This window comes from Podarcis tiliguerta (genome assembly GCF_965153285.1).
Source record: "Podarcis tiliguerta genome assembly, chromosome: 3".
Classification (NCBI taxonomy): domain Eukaryota; kingdom Metazoa; phylum Chordata; class Lepidosauria; order Squamata; family Lacertidae; genus Podarcis; species Podarcis tiliguerta.
Genome location: NC_139536.1, coordinates 107,762,922 through 107,780,365, shown reverse-complemented (window position 1 = coordinate 107,780,365; position 17,444 = coordinate 107,762,922). Strand labels below are relative to the sequence as shown.

The 17,444-nt window shown below is 44.4% G+C and overlaps 1 protein-coding gene and 1 long non-coding RNA gene across 5 annotated transcripts in view; one reads left to right on the top strand and one right to left on the bottom strand.

Annotated features, from left to right (window-relative positions):
- LOC310673564 overlaps positions 1–17,444 on the top strand; it is a 349,698-nt gene that overhangs the window by 93,098 nt on the left and 239,156 nt on the right. The window lies entirely within an intron of this gene.
- RANBP17 (RAN binding protein 17) overlaps positions 10,071–17,444 on the bottom strand; it is a 200,268-nt gene continuing 192,894 nt past the window's right edge. For all 4 annotated transcript variants that reach the window (XM_083431935.1, XM_083431933.1, XM_083431934.1 and 1 more), the window contains exons 27-28: positions 14,136–14,263; positions 10,071–10,773 (exon numbers count right to left, since the gene is read on the bottom strand). In XM_083431935.1, coding sequence (XP_083288061.1) covers positions 10,677–10,773; positions 14,136–14,263 — 225 coding nt within the window. In that variant the 3' untranslated portion in view covers positions 10,071–10,676. The remainder of the gene's footprint in view (positions 10,774–14,135; positions 14,264–17,444) is intronic.

Below are 17,444 nucleotides of genomic sequence, written 5' to 3'. Positions count from 1 at the left end.
AGGCAACCCTATATAGGGAAGATTTTAATGTTTAATTCTTAAAATATATATCTATACGTATCTATATGTTGGAAGCCACCCAGAGTGACAGGGGCAAAAATAATAAAATTGTTCTTCTTGTTGTTATGGAATGTTGTTGTTGTTTAGTCGTTTAGTCATGTCCGACTCTTTGTGACCCCATGGACCAGAGCACGCCAGGCACTCCTGTCTTCCACTGCCTCCCACAGTTTGGTCAAACTCATGCTGGTAGCTTCGAGAACACTATCCAACCATCTCGTCCTCTGTCGTCCCCTTCTCCTTGTGCCCTCCATCTTTCCCAACATCAGGGTCTTTTCCAGAGAGTCTTCTCTTCTCATGAGGTGGCCAAAGTATTGGAGCCTCAGCTTCAGGATCTGTCCTTCCAGTGAGCAATCAGGGCTAATTTCCTTAAGAATGGATAGCTTTGATCTTCTTGCAGTCCATGGGACTCTCAAGAGTCTCCTCCAGCACCATAATTCAAAAGCATCAATTCTTCAGTGATCAGCCTGCTTTATGGTCCAGCTTTCACTTCCATACATCACTACTGGGAAAACCATAGCTTTTACTATACGGACCTTTGTTGGCAAGGTGATGTCTCTACTTCTATGCTATGGAATAGGACGTCCCTATTTTCATTGGAGAAATGTTGGAGGGTATGGAAGGAGAGTGAGATACATTCTCCCTCTACCTCACAAAGGACCAGAGTTCTTTTGCCTCACAGAATTCTCATCCTGTTAGGTCTGGAGTCTACAGGTAAACTAGCTGGGAAAACTAGCTGTTATAAAGCATGGTGTTTTCCTTCTCTCAGGCAATGTCCCTGCCCTCTCCCCTTGTTTTGCCTCTTTTGATGTCATTGTCTCAGCTGATGTGATGTCACAGAGGTAACCCACTGACCAGGCAAAGGACAAGATTATGCCTGTCTCCTTCCCCTCCTGCCCATCTCATGTACTGATAGTTAAATCTTGGTTCAGCTCTGAGACAGGATCCTCAGGATGCCTCACTCTGTTAAAACTGTGTTCATGGAAGACAATCTTACTTGGCTGTAAGTGATCACCGAAGAAGAAGGCGTAGGTAAGAGAGGGACTTGGAAAGGGAGTTGTCAGGATATATGATCAAGAGCTGGTACACTAACCCCCCCAAGTTTGCATGTACCATAGGTTAGTCCTATGCCTTTTTCAGTGGAGTCATTTGTAGCCTCTTAATGGGAAACAGGCAGATGACATTGGGCCAACAAACAGAAGAGCTGGACCAGCACAAGGAGCCATCTATTCCAGCGTCCTGTTCTTACAGTGGCCAAACAGATCTTAGTAGGGTATCCACAAGCTAGATCTGAACACAAGAGCATATTAATGCAGCATTTTAATACCAATGTCATCTTCTGGAGGTTTGCCAGGGAAATTCATTTATAGTTTCAATTTTCTCTTTAATCTGGATTTGATGTTAATTATTCACTCTGTGTTAATTAATACTAATGAATGTTTCATACAATATTGTAAGCTGCCCTGAGCCTCTGGGAGAAGGCAATATACACATTCCTATATACATTACTTGCCCTTTTGGAGGTCTTTCAGCACAATTATAACGGAAGGGGAACAGTAATAAAACAACAACCAAAAACAATTATTATTTATCAGTGTCTTAGGACAGAATAGCAGGACTGTGCATGGAACCAACAACCCAATTTGAGGCCCCGCTTTGTAAATTCAGGTCAGACCTGATTTGGCCCAGACCAATCCAGACCAAATCTGAATTCTAATCTGTATGGCAATCCAGAAAATGCAGACTAAATGAGTAGTAATAATAATTTATTATTTATACCCCGCCCATCAGGCTGGGTTTCCCCAGCCACTCTGGGCGGCTCCCAACAGAATATTAAAAACATGATAAAACATCAAACATTAAACCTTCCCTAAACAGGGCTGCCTTCAGATGTCTTCTGAGTCAGATAGTTGTTTATTTCCTTGACATCTGATGGGAGGGCGTTCCACAGGGCGGGCGCCACTACCGAGAAGGCCCTCTGCCTGGTTCCCTGTAACTTGGCTTCTCGCAGTGAGGGAACCACCAGAAGGCCCTCGGCACTGGACCTCAGTGTCTGGGCTGAATGATGGGGGTGGAGACGCTCCTTCAGGTATACTGGGCCGAGGCCATTTAGGGCTTTAAAGGTCAGCAGCAACACTTTGAATTGTGCTCAGAAATGTACTGGGAGCCATTGTAGGTCTTTCAGGACCAGTGTTATATGGTCTCGGCGGCTGCTCCCAGTCACCAGTCCAGCTGCCGCATTCTGTATTAGTTGCAGTTTCCAGGTCACCTTCAAAGGTAGCCCCACGTAGAGCGCATTGCAGTAGTCCAAGCGGGAGCTAACTACAGCATGAACCACTCTGGTGAGACAGCCTGCGGGCAGGTAGGGTCTCAGCCTGCGTAGCAGATGGAGCTGATAAACAGCTGCCCTGGACACAGAATTGACCTGCGCCTCCATGGACAGCTGTGAGTCTAAAATGATGCCCAGGCTGTGCAGCTGCTCCTTCAGGGGCACAGTTGCCCCATTCAGGACCTATGAAAGCAACAGGGGTTTCCTACACTGCTGGGGCGTCAGCTGAACCATCCCTTGTATAGTTGTATAGTCTTCCATATTTTTTAAGGCTGTGCAAGTTTAAAAATGGGTTTATGGATCTCTGAATTGGGCCACGTTTCTGTGAAAGCTAGTTTTCAATCTGGAGCATGGTGATGCTCACTGCAGTCTTTGGCCCCAGTGCAAGTGGGCTACATCCAGAGCTTTAATGAAGTCCTTGGCTGTCCGTAAAGCAGATCCTTTTCAACGTTTGATAGAACTCCAGTTGAAGCCATATAACCCATTATTATCTGCTTTGCTTGTCATGTTTATACTCCATTATTATTACTTTTTAAATGAAGAGGTGAGGCAAGGTGGACAGGCTTCTGGAAGGAGATCAAGAGAAAGCGATGCGATGAGAACCTTTTAAAAAGACAGGCAGCATTTTATAATAATGGAACATTAATTGATATTACATTACTCGGAAATTCCTATGGAGTTGCATATCTTGCCTCCACAATAATACAAGGAGGACAGCAAGATGGATAGCATTGCACAATGAAGGAAGAATGGATTTCCACGTCATCGTATTAGAAGTACTGCCAGATATTCCTTTCTGGAGAAACGAAGCGGGTACCAAGAGGCAGATTAGCTTTGCTCTGTTGTCTTGCTATGGTTTTGCTGACACGACTTACCCAATCTTTAAAAACAAAGTGCCGTGCATGGCGGTGTATTAAATATGGGCTTAGTTAATGTGCGGCAAAATGCTAAACAAAACCTCTTTCCTGCACGTTATATTGATGGTAAGGTATCAGCTGCAGGTGGGGATCTTGTAGGACTTTGTGACATTGCAAATGACTCTGGCTAACCAGTTTGTCATTTTCACCCTGTTGGCTAGAATAATCTTATATCGCCTTGTGCTTGTAACGAAGCCTTGCTCCACGTACCAGATTTCAAAGCCTTGTTCCATGTACCAGATTTTGAGGAGCTTGTGGATGAGATGCTTGCAACAGATTCTCCCCCTTTCCGCAAGTGCTTCCTCCTCCTCCTCCTCCTCCTCCTCCTCACTATTGCCAATGCCCATTTGCTTGCCCTCCCTCTAGTCCCGAATCTACACAACTGTATTTTTCGCTCTATAAGACGCACTTTTCGCCTCCTAAAAAGTAAGGGAAATGTGTGTGTGTCTTATGGAGTGAATGCAGGCTGCGCAGCTATCGCTGAAGCCAGAAGAGCAAGAGGGATCGGTGTGCAGTGATGCCTCTTGCTCTCCTGGCTTCAGCGATAGCCACGCAAAGCCTCTTGAGCGCAGCCAGAGCACTCCTGCCTCTTCGCTCAAGAGGCTCTGCATTGCTTTCTTGTTTCTTGTTTTCCTCCTCTAAAAACTAGGTGCGTCTTATGGTTGGCTGCGTCTTATAGAGCAAAAAATATGGTATATCCCCAAGGGAGAGAATAAAGTAAGCTACAGTTACTGTTCCTCCTTTTCCCCTCTGCTCACTGTTTACTTGCAGGGAAAGAGCAGGCAGAGAAGACAGCAACAACTAGGAGGGGGAGCAGGGCCAGGGGACTCTAGGGACTGGCAACAGGCCCCAGTTTAGACATGGACCCTGGCAAGTCTCCAACAGTGCCAAACCCCTGATGCCAGTCTTTGTTGCCCCCTAACGGTACATGCATCAGCCCGAGAAGTAAGGTGACCAATTCTGCATTGCCAAAAAACAGGGTGCACATTTGCATTAAAATTTAACTGCTAATTGAAATTGTTGTTGTATAGTTGTTTAGTCGTGTCCGACTCTTCGTGACCCCATGGACCAGAGCACGCCAGGCACTTCTGTCTTCCACTGCCTCCTGCAGTTTGGTCAAATTCATGTTGGTAGCTTTGAGAACACCATCCAACCATCTCGTCCTCTGTCGTCCCCTTCTCCTTGTGCCCTCAATCTTTCCCAACATCAGGGTCTTTTCCAGGGAGTCTTCTCTTCTCATGAGGTGGCCAAAGTATTGGAGCCTCAGCTTCAGGATCTGTCCTTCCAGTGAGCACTCAGGGCTGATTTCCTTCAGAATGGAGAGGTTTGATCTTCTTGCAGTCCATGGGACTCTCAAGAGTCTCCTCCAGCACCATAATTCAAAAGCATCCATTCTTCGGCGATCAGCCTTCTTTATGGTCCATACATCACTACTGAGAAAATCATAGCTTTAACTATATGGACCTTTGTTGGCAAGGTGATATCTCTGCTTTCACCAATGGTGTAAGGTGAATGTTTTTTGTAGGGGGACAGTTAGGACCAGAGGACCAACTTGCAAGGGCAACTGAGAGCTCCCCTTCCCGACGTCACGAGTATGAGCATTGTGTGGCTCCCTCCCTAAGCCGGGCAGAAGCTTCTTGGGCTTTAGAATGGACGTGCCAGGCCTCTGACAGGATGCTGGAGCTCTGCTGCCTCCTTCCCAAAGCTGGGTGGGCTTTGGGAAGGTGGTGGGAGGGCTCTTGGACCATGTCAGAGCCTCACACCTACCCTCTGAAGCCAGGCAGAAGCTTCCTGGGTTTGGGAAGGAGGCATAAGACTTTAATACTCTAACTTACCTGGAACATTTAGGGGACTATCCTAGCCTCCCTACACTGACCACATGCCACTGATATGCACCTCACCAAAGTGGGGAAAGTGGTGACATGTGTCTTGATGTCTGGTTGCTAACTGCTGATGGCCAACTTCAAGGCCTGCTTGAAAATTGCTTAAATGATTTTTTTTGGCCTGTTGTAGCAACTGTTCTGTGCCAGGGACGTGGGTGGCTCTGTGGTCTGAACCACTGAGCCTCTTGGGCTTGCTGATCGGAAGCCTGGCGGTTCAAATCTACGTGACAGGGTGAGCTCCCATTGCTTTGTTCCAGTTTCTGCTAGCCTAGCAGTTCAAAAGCACACCAGTGCAAGTAGATAAATAGGTACCACTGTGGCAGGAAGGTAAATGGTATTTCTATGTGCTCTGGCTTCCATCACAGTGTTCCGTTGTGCCAGAAACGGTTTAGTCATGCTGGCCACTTGACCCGGAAAGCTGTCTGTGGACAAATGCCGGCTCCCTCGGCCTGAAAGCGAGATGAGCGGCATAGTCGCCTTTGACTGGACTTAACCATCCAGGGGTCCTTTACCTTTTCCTGTGCTAGAAGCTGCATGCTTATTAATTGCTTCTTTTATTTCTTAATGTTGTATTTTATTGTATTACAATCCGCATTCCATACAATTCAAACCTTAACACCATGGGTAGGCAAACTAAGGCCCGGGGGCCGGATCTGGCCCAATTGCCTTCTCAATCCGGCCTGCAGACGGTCTGGGAATCAGCATGTTTTTACATGCGTAGAATGTGTCCTTTTATTTAAAATGTATCTCTGGGTTATTTGTGGGGCATAGGAATTCGCTCATTTCCCCCCCCAAAAAAATATAGTCCGGCCCCCCGCAAAGTCTGAGGGACAGTGGACTGACCCTCTGCTGAAAATGTTTGCTGACCCCTGCTTAACACAAGGCAATTGTCAGGGAACTGCCATCGGAGCCAGAGGGAGAGGGAGGGCTCCAGAGGGATTCCGGAGAGCGTCCTGGGAGGGAGAGAAGCAGCACATCTTCTGGGGAAGGAAATCAGCGTAGCACCAGTGGAGGAGGGGGGCAGAAGGGGGAATCGGCGAGGTGGCTCCAAGACTCTTCGCCGGGGACCAGCGAGAGAGCACGGGTCATCCGATGCCCACACCCTCCCTGCGTCAAAGAACTTTTATGCTGGAAGAAGTTCAAGAAATGCCCACTGACGGATTCTGCCAGCGATTGAGACAGCCACGGGCGAGTGGCTGTCCGGACAGGAAAGGGTTCACTCAGGCAACCCACCCAGGTGTGGCGCCGATTTACGCACGAGCAACCCCTAGAACCATTACAGCAATGTAAGAGATAAAAAAAAGCAGTAAAAATGCAATTAAAACCAATATGCCTATTTTACATGGACATGGCACAGGCCACCCAAATGAAGCCTATAGGCCACTGGTTGTCCACAAACCACAGTTTGAGAAGCTCTGCTGTAAGGTATGGATAGAGGCAGCATTCCATTTCTACATCTGCATGGGGAAAGCGTGGCACTTCTTGCACTGCCAATCATAACCGCAACCATTTCAATTCAAAACTATGGACAACAGTGGACCGTATCCTCTCTGCTAGGCATGGCAAGCTCTGTCTGACAAGACTGTTGTGTAGTGGAAATGTAGGGCAGCATTGCATGAAATGCAGGTGGAGTGATTTGAAGGGCGAAGCGTGCCAAAGTACACCGGCCAGCTTTTGTCATCTCTAGAATTAACCTTGGTTCACTGGTACCAAGCCCTTCATAATTATTTGCATCCAACTGGAATCTACTTTAAGAGGAATAGCACATTACAGGTCGATATCAGTGTGCAGACCAGACACAGACCAGTTAGCCCACGAAGGCAGATTACTACTATGTTCCATTTTATTCTTTGTATTTTATCCAACAATACTCAAGTCCTTCCCAGATATTTCCCCCCCTCTACTAAATATAACTTTGTTTCAAACACTTTTGTTGGGCAAATTACATTAGGGTGGATGGCGCAGGTATCCATTAGAGTTTATTTATCGTGATACAGTTTAGATCTCACGCTTATAAATAACTTATGTTATGGGGCTTTTGTTTGTAGAAATGTAACTTACATATTTTATTACGCTTTTCTGTAAACCTCAAAAAGAATGTTGTCAAAGCAGCACTCTTAAACTAAGGTACATAAAATCTGCACCACCATTATTTTTTAATACGGCAAGGAAGCATGCTATTTCTCGATAGTTTGAAAGGTTTGCTGTCACCATAAACACACACCACAATAAAACATTAAAAAGTCGGAGGAATTATTTTATGAAGTGCATAGGCACCACAAACTGCATTCCTCCAAAGCATTCTTATGTAAGAGGAAACAGAATATTTTTCTAAGAGAGCTAGATCTGTCTCTCTCCTTTCTCTCCCCACACCTCTCATTTTTTTTTAAAGTCAAGCAACACAGCCTTCGCTGGGCTACAAAGCAATACACAATTGTTTACTTCTCTATGTAAAAGCTTGGTAGATGCTTGGTTTCATCTCGTGGCTATACAATGCTTGAGTGGGACGAATCAAACTGAAAATCCTAATTTGTTAAATTTATCGCTGCAATTTAAACTACTCCCACGTACTCAATTCAGAGGAAACTACTCTTGCCTACTTCTCGGATGCTTTTAGAATATTCCCCATCCCAATTATTTCCCCTCTATTATGTTCATGCCTGGCCCATAGCTATGGAGAAAATAGGGCACCGGAAAGAGAACCACGTAAAGTAGGGCAATTAAGAACACTTGAGGGAGGGGTGTTATTGCACAGATAAAAAACCCATTTAAAGGATTAAATTCTGGACTTAGCTAATTTTGGCAGGGTTCCTTGGAACAACGGGTAGATTTAACAACAGCAGCTGGAACCGTAAAAACCCAAGGCCAAGTGCTATGGCGCCCATTTCCATATCTAAAAGCGGGCCGGTTCATATGTCCATGTACAGTGGTACCTCGCAAGACGAATGCCTCGCAAGACGAAAAACTCGCAAGACGAAAGAGTTTTTTGTTTTTTGAGTTGCTTCGCAAGACGGATTTCCCTATGGGCTTGCTTCGCAAGACGAAAACGTCTTGCGCCTTTTTCTTAAAACCGTCAATGCATTCCTATGGGAAACCGTCAATGTATTTCCTATGGGAAACCGTGCTTCGCAAGACGAAAAATTCACAAGACGAAAAAACTCGCAGAACGAATTAATTTCGTCTTGCGAGGCACCACTGTATTCTAATAAGTTTCAGCTCTTAACGGTGGTTGAGAAGCTGTTCAAAATATGTGTATCAAGTTTCAGGAATGATCTTATTCATCTGGAAGTTTTGTATTAAACGTGAATCTTGGCTTTGGATTTATATGCTCCAGAGAGCCTGAAGGAAGCAGCACTAAATCCAGAGTGCTCAGTTACAAGGCTTCTCAAGTCCAGCTTTCATGAGAAAAGCTGGTTCAGACCCAACAAAAAAAACCACGACTGATCTGCGGACAGAGACAGATTGCACCCAAACAGCATTTCCTCCCACGGCATGACAAAGGAAGCCACAGCTAAGGAAAAATTAGTTTCCTTTCAATGTGGAGGTACAGCCTTTCAATGTGGAGGTACAGGTTTTCAAGCTAATGAATTTGGCTTTGCGTGGAGGCCAGGTGTTGTTCACAGGGATGGAGAATGAAAAAAGCACCTTGGACTGGAGCGCCTCGCCTCTTGAAACAAATAATTTGACAGAATGACAGTTCCTTGCTTTTTTCGAGGGCTGAAGTGAGTTACGAGCGACAAGTCTCTGCCCCTGTATCAACAGCAGGAACAAAATGCCAACTTTAAACATAATGTAATCTGGGCACCCACATGAAACATACCGAGGCAAACCACAGGTTCATCTCTGGAAGGGCTTTTCCCCAGCCTTGCTAAGAGAGTTTGAGCCTAAATGATTGCAGGTTCAAGATTTTGAAAGGTGCACCGTTGCCCGTATCCTATGTGGGATGCTGCCTGAATAAGGAGTCGGAGGACCAGAGCAAAAACCATTCCAGCACCAAGCATACTCATTTCCCCACTTTGCTGATACTGAGTACTGTGCAGCTGTGGAGAGGATAAATGGCTGGCAACAGTTCCTTGCACAGAACCCTAATCCCAATAAAAGTGGATTCCCTGTGCCCCATGGACCCTTGGTAAGCAGGGCTAACTTCCAGGGTTCTCCTACTTGATCTATGTAGGGCCATTTAAGATGAATATGCCCCCTAGGTGCCGTGACAGGAGCAGTCCATTTCTTTAAAAATATTAAAATTCATTTTAATCTGTCAGGGAACTGCCATCGGAGCAGGAGGAGGTGAGAGGGCTCCTGGATGATGGCGGAGAAGGTCCCAGTAGGAGGAGGGATAGCCCATACGCTGGGGAAGGAAATCAGCGTAACACCAGTGGAGAAGGGGAGGAGATAGAGGAAGCGGAGAGGTGGCTCCAGGACTCTTCGCAGGAGACAAGCGGGGAGGGGACTAGTGCCCCTTTGCCCACACCCACCTTGCGCAGAAAGTTTTCGCGCAGGCAGCGGGGGAGGAGACTGGGCGTCAAGCAGCTTTTATGTTGGAAGCGGTTTAAGAAATGCCCACTGACGGATTCTGCCAGCGACTGAGGCAGCCACGAAAGAGAGGGCTGTCTGGTCAGAAAGGGTTCAACCATGCAACCTAGCCAGGAGTAAAGGCTACTTACGCACAAGCAATCCCTAGAACCATTGCATAATCCTATACACAATTACAGGCAATCCTATACACAATTACCTGAAAGTAAGCCCAAATGAAAACAACAGGACTTTCTTCTGTGTAGACCTGTGTAGGACTGTACTGGTAATTCTTGCGCAAGGAATACTTTAGCCGTCAAAACACAAACTAAAGCTCTGTATTTTGTCCTAGAATGAAACATTCAAAATACGTGAGTGTGAAACGAACATTTATTCATTCTCAATTAAAGAATGGATCATCACCTGTAAGCTTCAAAAAGTACCACTTTCTTACTTGAATCCAGAATTGTTAATTTGCATTCTGCCAATCTTCTGTTTGTTAACAGTGCACTTAAGACATAAAGCTTTTAAAAAATCTACATATCTACATATAGCCATATTGTTTACAAATTATGCTTTCTGTTACTCAATTTAGATGAAGGTATGAGAGAAATAGGTATGACATCGCTGTTTTTTAAAACTCTCTGATATTGGTCTAATCGCGTAACTGAAATTTCCCAGCAATGCAATTTCAAAAAGGAAAAGACACATTTTATTTTGTTCTTTGGTTATATATTGTTTCTGCACCATTTAATTGTGAAAGGGTAAGAAGTCTGGATACGGAAGTTCAAAATGGTTCTTAATGCCAAGTGTGATTTTTACATTGTTTCCAGTGTTACAAATTCTTACATTTATGCCAGAGATATAAAAAGGCAGAAGTTATTTAAAAAAATATTTTCTATTAAAGTCAAACCCTATCTAACAATGTTGTGGTTCCCCAACCTTCAAAGTCTGTTCATTTATCAAACATCATCAGCATCAACTCATCATTTCTGAACTGCTCGATTCTGACGCCCCCTCGCAGCGCAGGGTTTCAGCCATGTCTCTGCGGAAGACGGACATATTCTGTGTGAATCTGGAACCAAGAAGACACCAAACATGTCAAAGGTCCTTTCAGACTAAGCATGTAGAGAAGGCTGCTAAGAATTCTGAAAATGAAACCAGTCCTTTGTTAGAACTGAATGGTTATTGTCAGAAATTACCGTATTTTTTGCTCTATAAGACTCACTTTTTCCCTCCTAAAAAGTAAGGGAAAATTTTTGTGCGTCTTATGGAGCGAATGCAGGCTGCGCAGCTATCCCAGAAGCCAGAACAGCAAGAGGGATCGCTGCTTTCACTGCGCAGCGATCCCTCTTGCTGTTCTGGCTTCTGAGATTCAGAATATTTTTCTTCTTGTTTTCCTCCTCCAAAACTAGGTGCGTCTTGTGGTCTGGTGCGTCTTATAGAGCAAAAAATATGGTAACTCAGACAGCTGCAAGAAATCCTACAAATAAAAGAAACACCTTAAAAAAAATTTAACAGATGATGATTATATTTTGATTATTTTAGTCCTTATCTGAGCTGGAAAGGAAAGCCCCCAAAGCATGTGAAGGTCAGAATTAAGGCATAGCTAAAACCTGAAAAAGTCTGGTTAATCAATGCAGATGAACTTTCCTTCTCTATTTAGTGGTGAGAGTGGAACAATTTATGCATATGAACAGTGATGCCTCTTTCAAACCATTATCAATTCTCTGAAAAGACTATAAATAGCCATGATTATACCTTGGGTTTAGATTTCCACCAACACTGTTTTTAAAATGAGATGTAAACTTTTAAATCCATCCCTCAGATTTGCCCAAGGGTGAGAACCTTTTCTGTGTGGTTAATGATTTTGGTGTATTAGTTGAAGGCCTGTTCTCTGAGCCTGACAGATCCCTGCCTTACAAACAGCTCCAGACTGGTTTGGAATTGCGACAAGCCCAAATATTTAGGGTGAAGACGCAGTCACTCTCTGTTTAGTCTACCCTGTAAGAATGCTGCGAAGGTAAAACAGGGGGGAAAGTAACAAAAGATACTACAGATCTTTGAAAGAATGGTTAATACAACCATTGAAGGAAGTCTGCAATGAAATATTGGAAGGGAGAAAGGCACCAGAGTCGTGGAAGGAAGCTTATATTACACTTATACCGAAAACAGAGATTGAAAAGACACAGCTTAAGAACTACCGCCCTATATCGCTGCTTAATGTGGATTATAAAATCTTTGCGGATATTTTGGCTAAAAGATTAAAAAAGGTGTTAGTAGAAGAAATCCATAAAGACCAAGCGGGCTTTCTCCCGGGCAGACATTTGTCTGACAATACGAGGAATATAATTAATATTCTAGAAAAACTACAAGTGAATATCAATACTAAGGCAGTTTTGATATTTGTGGATGCAGAGAAAGCCTTTGACAACATTTCTTGGAGTTTTATGAAGAAGAATCTACAGGGGATGGGGGTAGGGCAAGGTTTTGAAAATGGTATAGGTGCAATTTATTCAGAACAAAAGGCAAAATTAATTGTGAACAATGCAGTGACAGAAGAGTTTAAGATTGAGAAAGGGACACGACAAGGTTGCCCAATTTCTCCATTGCTCTTCATATCGGTCCTTGAAGTTTTGTTAAATATGATTAGAAAGGACCAAGAGGTTAAAGGTATACAAGTGGCAGCTAAACAGTACAAACTGAAAGCATTTGCTGATGATTTAGTATTGCCTTTACAGGAGCCAGAATCCAGTACTAAAAGGGTATTGGAACTGATTCAAGAATTTGGACAGGTAGCAGGCTTCAAGTTGAATAAGATGAAAACTAAGGTTTTAGAGAAAAATTTAACTCTGAATGAGAGGGAGAAGTTTCAGGAGGAGACAGGACTAACATTGGTTAAGAAAGTGAAATATTTAGGGGTTAATATGACTGCATTCACTCTCTGTTTAGTGTACCCATAAGAATGCTGCGAAGGTAAAACAGGGGGGAAAGTAACAAAAATTGATAAAAATAACAATAAAGATCATGTACATCTAAAATATAATTATTACATGCTATTAAACTGTCCACAAGGTAGAGCACAGTGGAGCCGATCAGCACATATTTGGGGCAGATTTCACTACACTAATTGAAGCCTCAAGCTAACAAATGGACAATTCAAATGGGTCCTACAAACCTTTATGACAGGAAAGAAAGAAAAATTCTCTAACACTGGAAGGAAAGTTTTCCACCAGCCGTCACACAAAGGGTTTTCTCTATCAGACTGTGCAGCCTATCACAGGCCAGAGCTTCTAAATAAGTATTTGGACATTTGGTCTGCAGATACTGAGCTTTATACCTTTGGGCATAGTAGTTGTGTTCAGAATGACCAAATCTTTGTACCTGAAGCATTGCTGGGAGATGTAATTGTACCTTGGCATTAGGGTGGGCGGCACATTGCATTCAGTGACTTTTAAATTTGCCCCCAAGTGCAAACCTCACTTGGATTAGCTACTGCATGGAGGGCGATATCTCACTGCTGAAAGTTGCCGCCAATCAGTTGAATTCCTTGCAGGTCCTGCCAGTGCCTGCAAAATAGCTCACCTGGGGTCATGCACACATCCAGTGACTGACAGATGGGAAGCCCCCATCAAACTGTCAAAGCGGCATGCGGGAGGTGAGGAAACAAAGGACTAGGCCCACTGGACCCAATCCCGTGTCCTTGCTGGGATTATGGAAGTGAGAGCAGGACCATAAAGAAGGCCGATCGCCGAAGAATTTATGCTTTTGAATTATGGTGCTGGAGGAGACCCTTGAGAGTCCCATGGGCTGCAAGAAGATCAAACCTCTCCATTCTTAAGGAAATCAGCCCTGAGTGCTCACTGGAAGGACAGATCCTGAAGCTGAGGCTCCAATACTTTGGCCACCTCATGAGAAGAGAAGACTCCCTGGAAAAGACCCTGATGCTGAGAAAGATGGAGGGCACAAGGAGAAGGGGATGACAGAGGACGAGATGGCTGGGCAGTGTTCTCAAAGCCACCAGCATGAGTTTGACCCAACTGCGGGAGGCAGTGGAAGACAGAAGTGCCTGGCGTGCTCTGGTCCATGGGGTCACAAAGAGTCGATCACGACTAAACAACAACAACACCGTGGTGAGAAGCACACACACAAAAGCCGTAAATCATGTCACTTGGATTTTATCCTTAGTTCTACGTTCATGGCTTTCTGAACCCACCAACACTAACAATAAATCTTGTTCCTATGTAATGGCTCGGCTACATGTTCGCTATTGCTTTGGCACAAGATGACATTTCCATACATATACATGCACACACTGCTGTCTGAGCAACTGTGCATTTATGGTGTGTAACATACTTATCTGGAAAATCCCCTATTTTAAGGTTATTTTATCAGTCACAGGTTTTTTTCTGTATCTCAGGATATAGTGAAGCTTACCTGTCTCTGTTCTTTACTAGAAGGCTTTGTTCCACCCCTTCCATTAGGTTGCTAAAGCACTGATGAAGGACTTCTTGTTTGTTGGCAGGCTGGCTGTTTATCAAGCTGGCTCTTAATTCACTGAAGTACTGAAAAAACAAAGAAGAAATAGTTATTAAAATGATGGAATGTAGCTGAGTTTACAGGATCAAACTTTCTATTTATTCATTTAGTGCTACTATCTCTCTCTCTGTGTATGTGTGTGTATATATATTTCAATAAAATATATATACCAGCTATATGTGTGTGTGTGTGTGTGTGTGTGTGTGTGTGTATGTATATATATATATAGTGGTACCTCAGGTTAAGTACTTAATTCGTTCTGGAGGTCCGTACTTAACCTGAAACTGTTCTTAACCTGAAGCACCACTTTAGCTAATGGGGCCTCCTGCTGCCGCCGCGCCGGAGCACGATTTCTGTTCTCATCCTGAAGCAAAGTTCTTAACCTGAGGTATTATTTCTGGGTTAGCGGAGTCTGTAACCTGAAGCGTATGTAACCTGAAGCTTATGTAACCCGAAGCACCATAATATATGCAATAATGTTCTGTGGAGTACAGTTTTTTCCATTATGTAATGTAAAACTGACAGCATACAACGCCAAAGCATAGTAAGATACCAAACCTCTCCATAAAGTGAGGAAGATTTATTAACATTCAAAATGAACAGGAACCAGGTTGCATTCAACTTTTTTTTCCAATCACCTCTTAGCACCCTGCTGTGCCGCATTAATCATTCTGTTAATGCTATCTCCCAAATCCTAACAAGCCAACAACTTTGTAGGGAAAGACCAGATCCAGCTTTCCATTTAGCAGCAATTTCCATCCTTGAAGCAGCCAACAAAAAGGCTACAAGGTTCCTGGTGTATAGAGGACTGAATTTTCAAACTCCAATAATAAGTGAGCTCCATCTTGGGAATATGAATATCGAGTTCCAGCTACACTTTGGAATGAGGCACTTGATCATTGGAAGGTGTTTCAGGGCTAGCCTGATATGCTGTGGCATCCTCAAATACTTCTCAGACAAGAGCAAGACACAAGCAAAACCCACGTGGTTCCACTGTACCCCAGTGCCAAGTGACGGCAAGAAGGAACAAGATTATTGTAACACAGAGGCCGTTGACCAGAAGAAGCTAGCTGTATTTACATCCAATTGAAAGCAATAGGACAATTAAACATGGCTGGGATAAGTTCAGCATGACTAATTATATCGGGACTGTGAATGTTTGCTGTTACAGATATGGGAACAAAGGCCAGGACTAAGCAATGTAATTTAGTCTTCCTATAAGGAATCGAGGAGGGATGCGGGTGGCGCTGTGGGTTAAACCACAGAGCCTAGGACTTGCTGATCAGAAGGTCGACAGTTCGAATCCCCACGACGGGGTGAGCTCCCGTTGCTCGGTCCCTGCTCCAGCCAACCTAGCAGTTCAAAAGCACGTCAGAGTGCAAGTAGATAAATAGGTACCGCTCTGGCGGGAAGGTAAACGGCGTTTCCGTGCGCTGCTCTGGTTCGCCAGAAGCAGCTTAGTCATGCTGGCCACATGACCCGGAAGCTGTACGCTGGCTCCCTCGGCCAATAAAGCGAGATGAGCGCCGCAACCCCAGAGTTGGCCACGACTGGACCTAATGGTCAGGGGTCCCTTTACCTTTACCTTTAAGGAATCGAGGCAACCCATTGTTGGTGAAGGAAAAACTTATTTTTCTTATATTTGTTAACATTTTAAGCACAGAGATTAGTTAAAAAAATTCCCACAAGGGCTCCCTTTCTTACAACTGCTTGGTCCTCACTCTGAATTTTAAGTTCAGTTGGGCCTTTTAAAAAACCAGTAGATCTTTTGAAAGAGGGGCGATTGTTGACGTAACCCAAAAGGCCAACCTTCCTAATGGTTTTTGTTGGCATCCGTCTGTTTTGAGACACAATGGAGTGCCCCTCTGGGGGGTGAAGTCAAACTGCTGTGTTTGCAGCACTAACCCTCATAATACCGTATTTTTCGCTCTGTAAGACGCACCAGACCACAAGACACACCTAGTTTTTGGAGGAGCAAAACAAGAAAAAAAATATTCTGAATCTCAGAAGCCAGAACAGCAAGAGGGATCGCTGCACAGCGAAAACAGCAATGCTTCTTGCTGTACTGGCTTCTGGGATAGCTGCGCAGCCTGCATTCGCTCCATATGACGCGCACACATTTCCCCTTACTTTTTAGGAGGGAAAAAGTGAGTCTTGCAGAGCAAAAAATACGGTAGAGCAAAAAATACGGTAATCCTTTGCTATTCGCACTTTTCAAGGGAGGCAACGGAGACGTTATCCCCCCCCCCCCTTATCTGCTTTAAAGGATTGTGTAATGTGCCACAGTGCAATCTTGTGGCCCAAAGCACAAACCAGATCAATTTCACTCAGTGTAGCAAACACCCACACCCACCCACTGCACAGTACTGGGTGCTCCCCGCTAATGTGCTAAAAAAAACCAATGAAAGTCTTCATTATTGAATCCTGCGATGTTAAACCTCATTGTAGTGGGTTGTACTGGACTAGGACTAGGTCTGGCAAGTTGAACTTAGAGCGGCTCACTGGCTGACCCATCGTTCCCTTTTAGCTAACCAACCTCACAGGGTTGTTGTGATGATAAAGTGAAGGATTGGACCGTGTACACTGCACTCAACACCTCAGAGAAAGATAGGTAAAAATAAATTACAGTGGTACCTTGGGTTACATATGCTTCAGGTTACATACGCTTCAGGTTACACACCCCGCTAACCCAGAAATAGTGCTTCAGCTTAAGAACTTTGCTTCAGGATAAGAACAGAAATTGGGCTCCGGCGGCACAGCGGCAGCACGAGGCCCCATTAGCTAAGGTGGTGCTTCAGGTTAAGAACAGTTTCAGGTTAAGAACAGACCTCTGGAACAAATTAAGTTCTTAACCCGAAGTACCGCTGTATACTGATGATAAGCATCGTGCAATGGAGGGGCTTGGAAACACTGATAGCACCAGCCTGCGCATGTTTACTCAAATGTAAGTATAACTGTGTTCAATGGGGCCTACTCTCAAGACAGAATTGCCACGCCAGATTGCATCCAAATTGGTGCTGGAACCGCGAACTGAAACAAACCACTGCTCATCGCTATACTGCTGGCTTCTCAGAAACCGGAGCAGCAAATGTTACGGATAATTGAAGCGCACAGAATTTTTGCTGTTTTGTATCCTTTATAACAAAATATTTCCCAATAAACCTATTAAAAAAACCCACCCACCCCAGTACCTGCCTCCTTAATGCA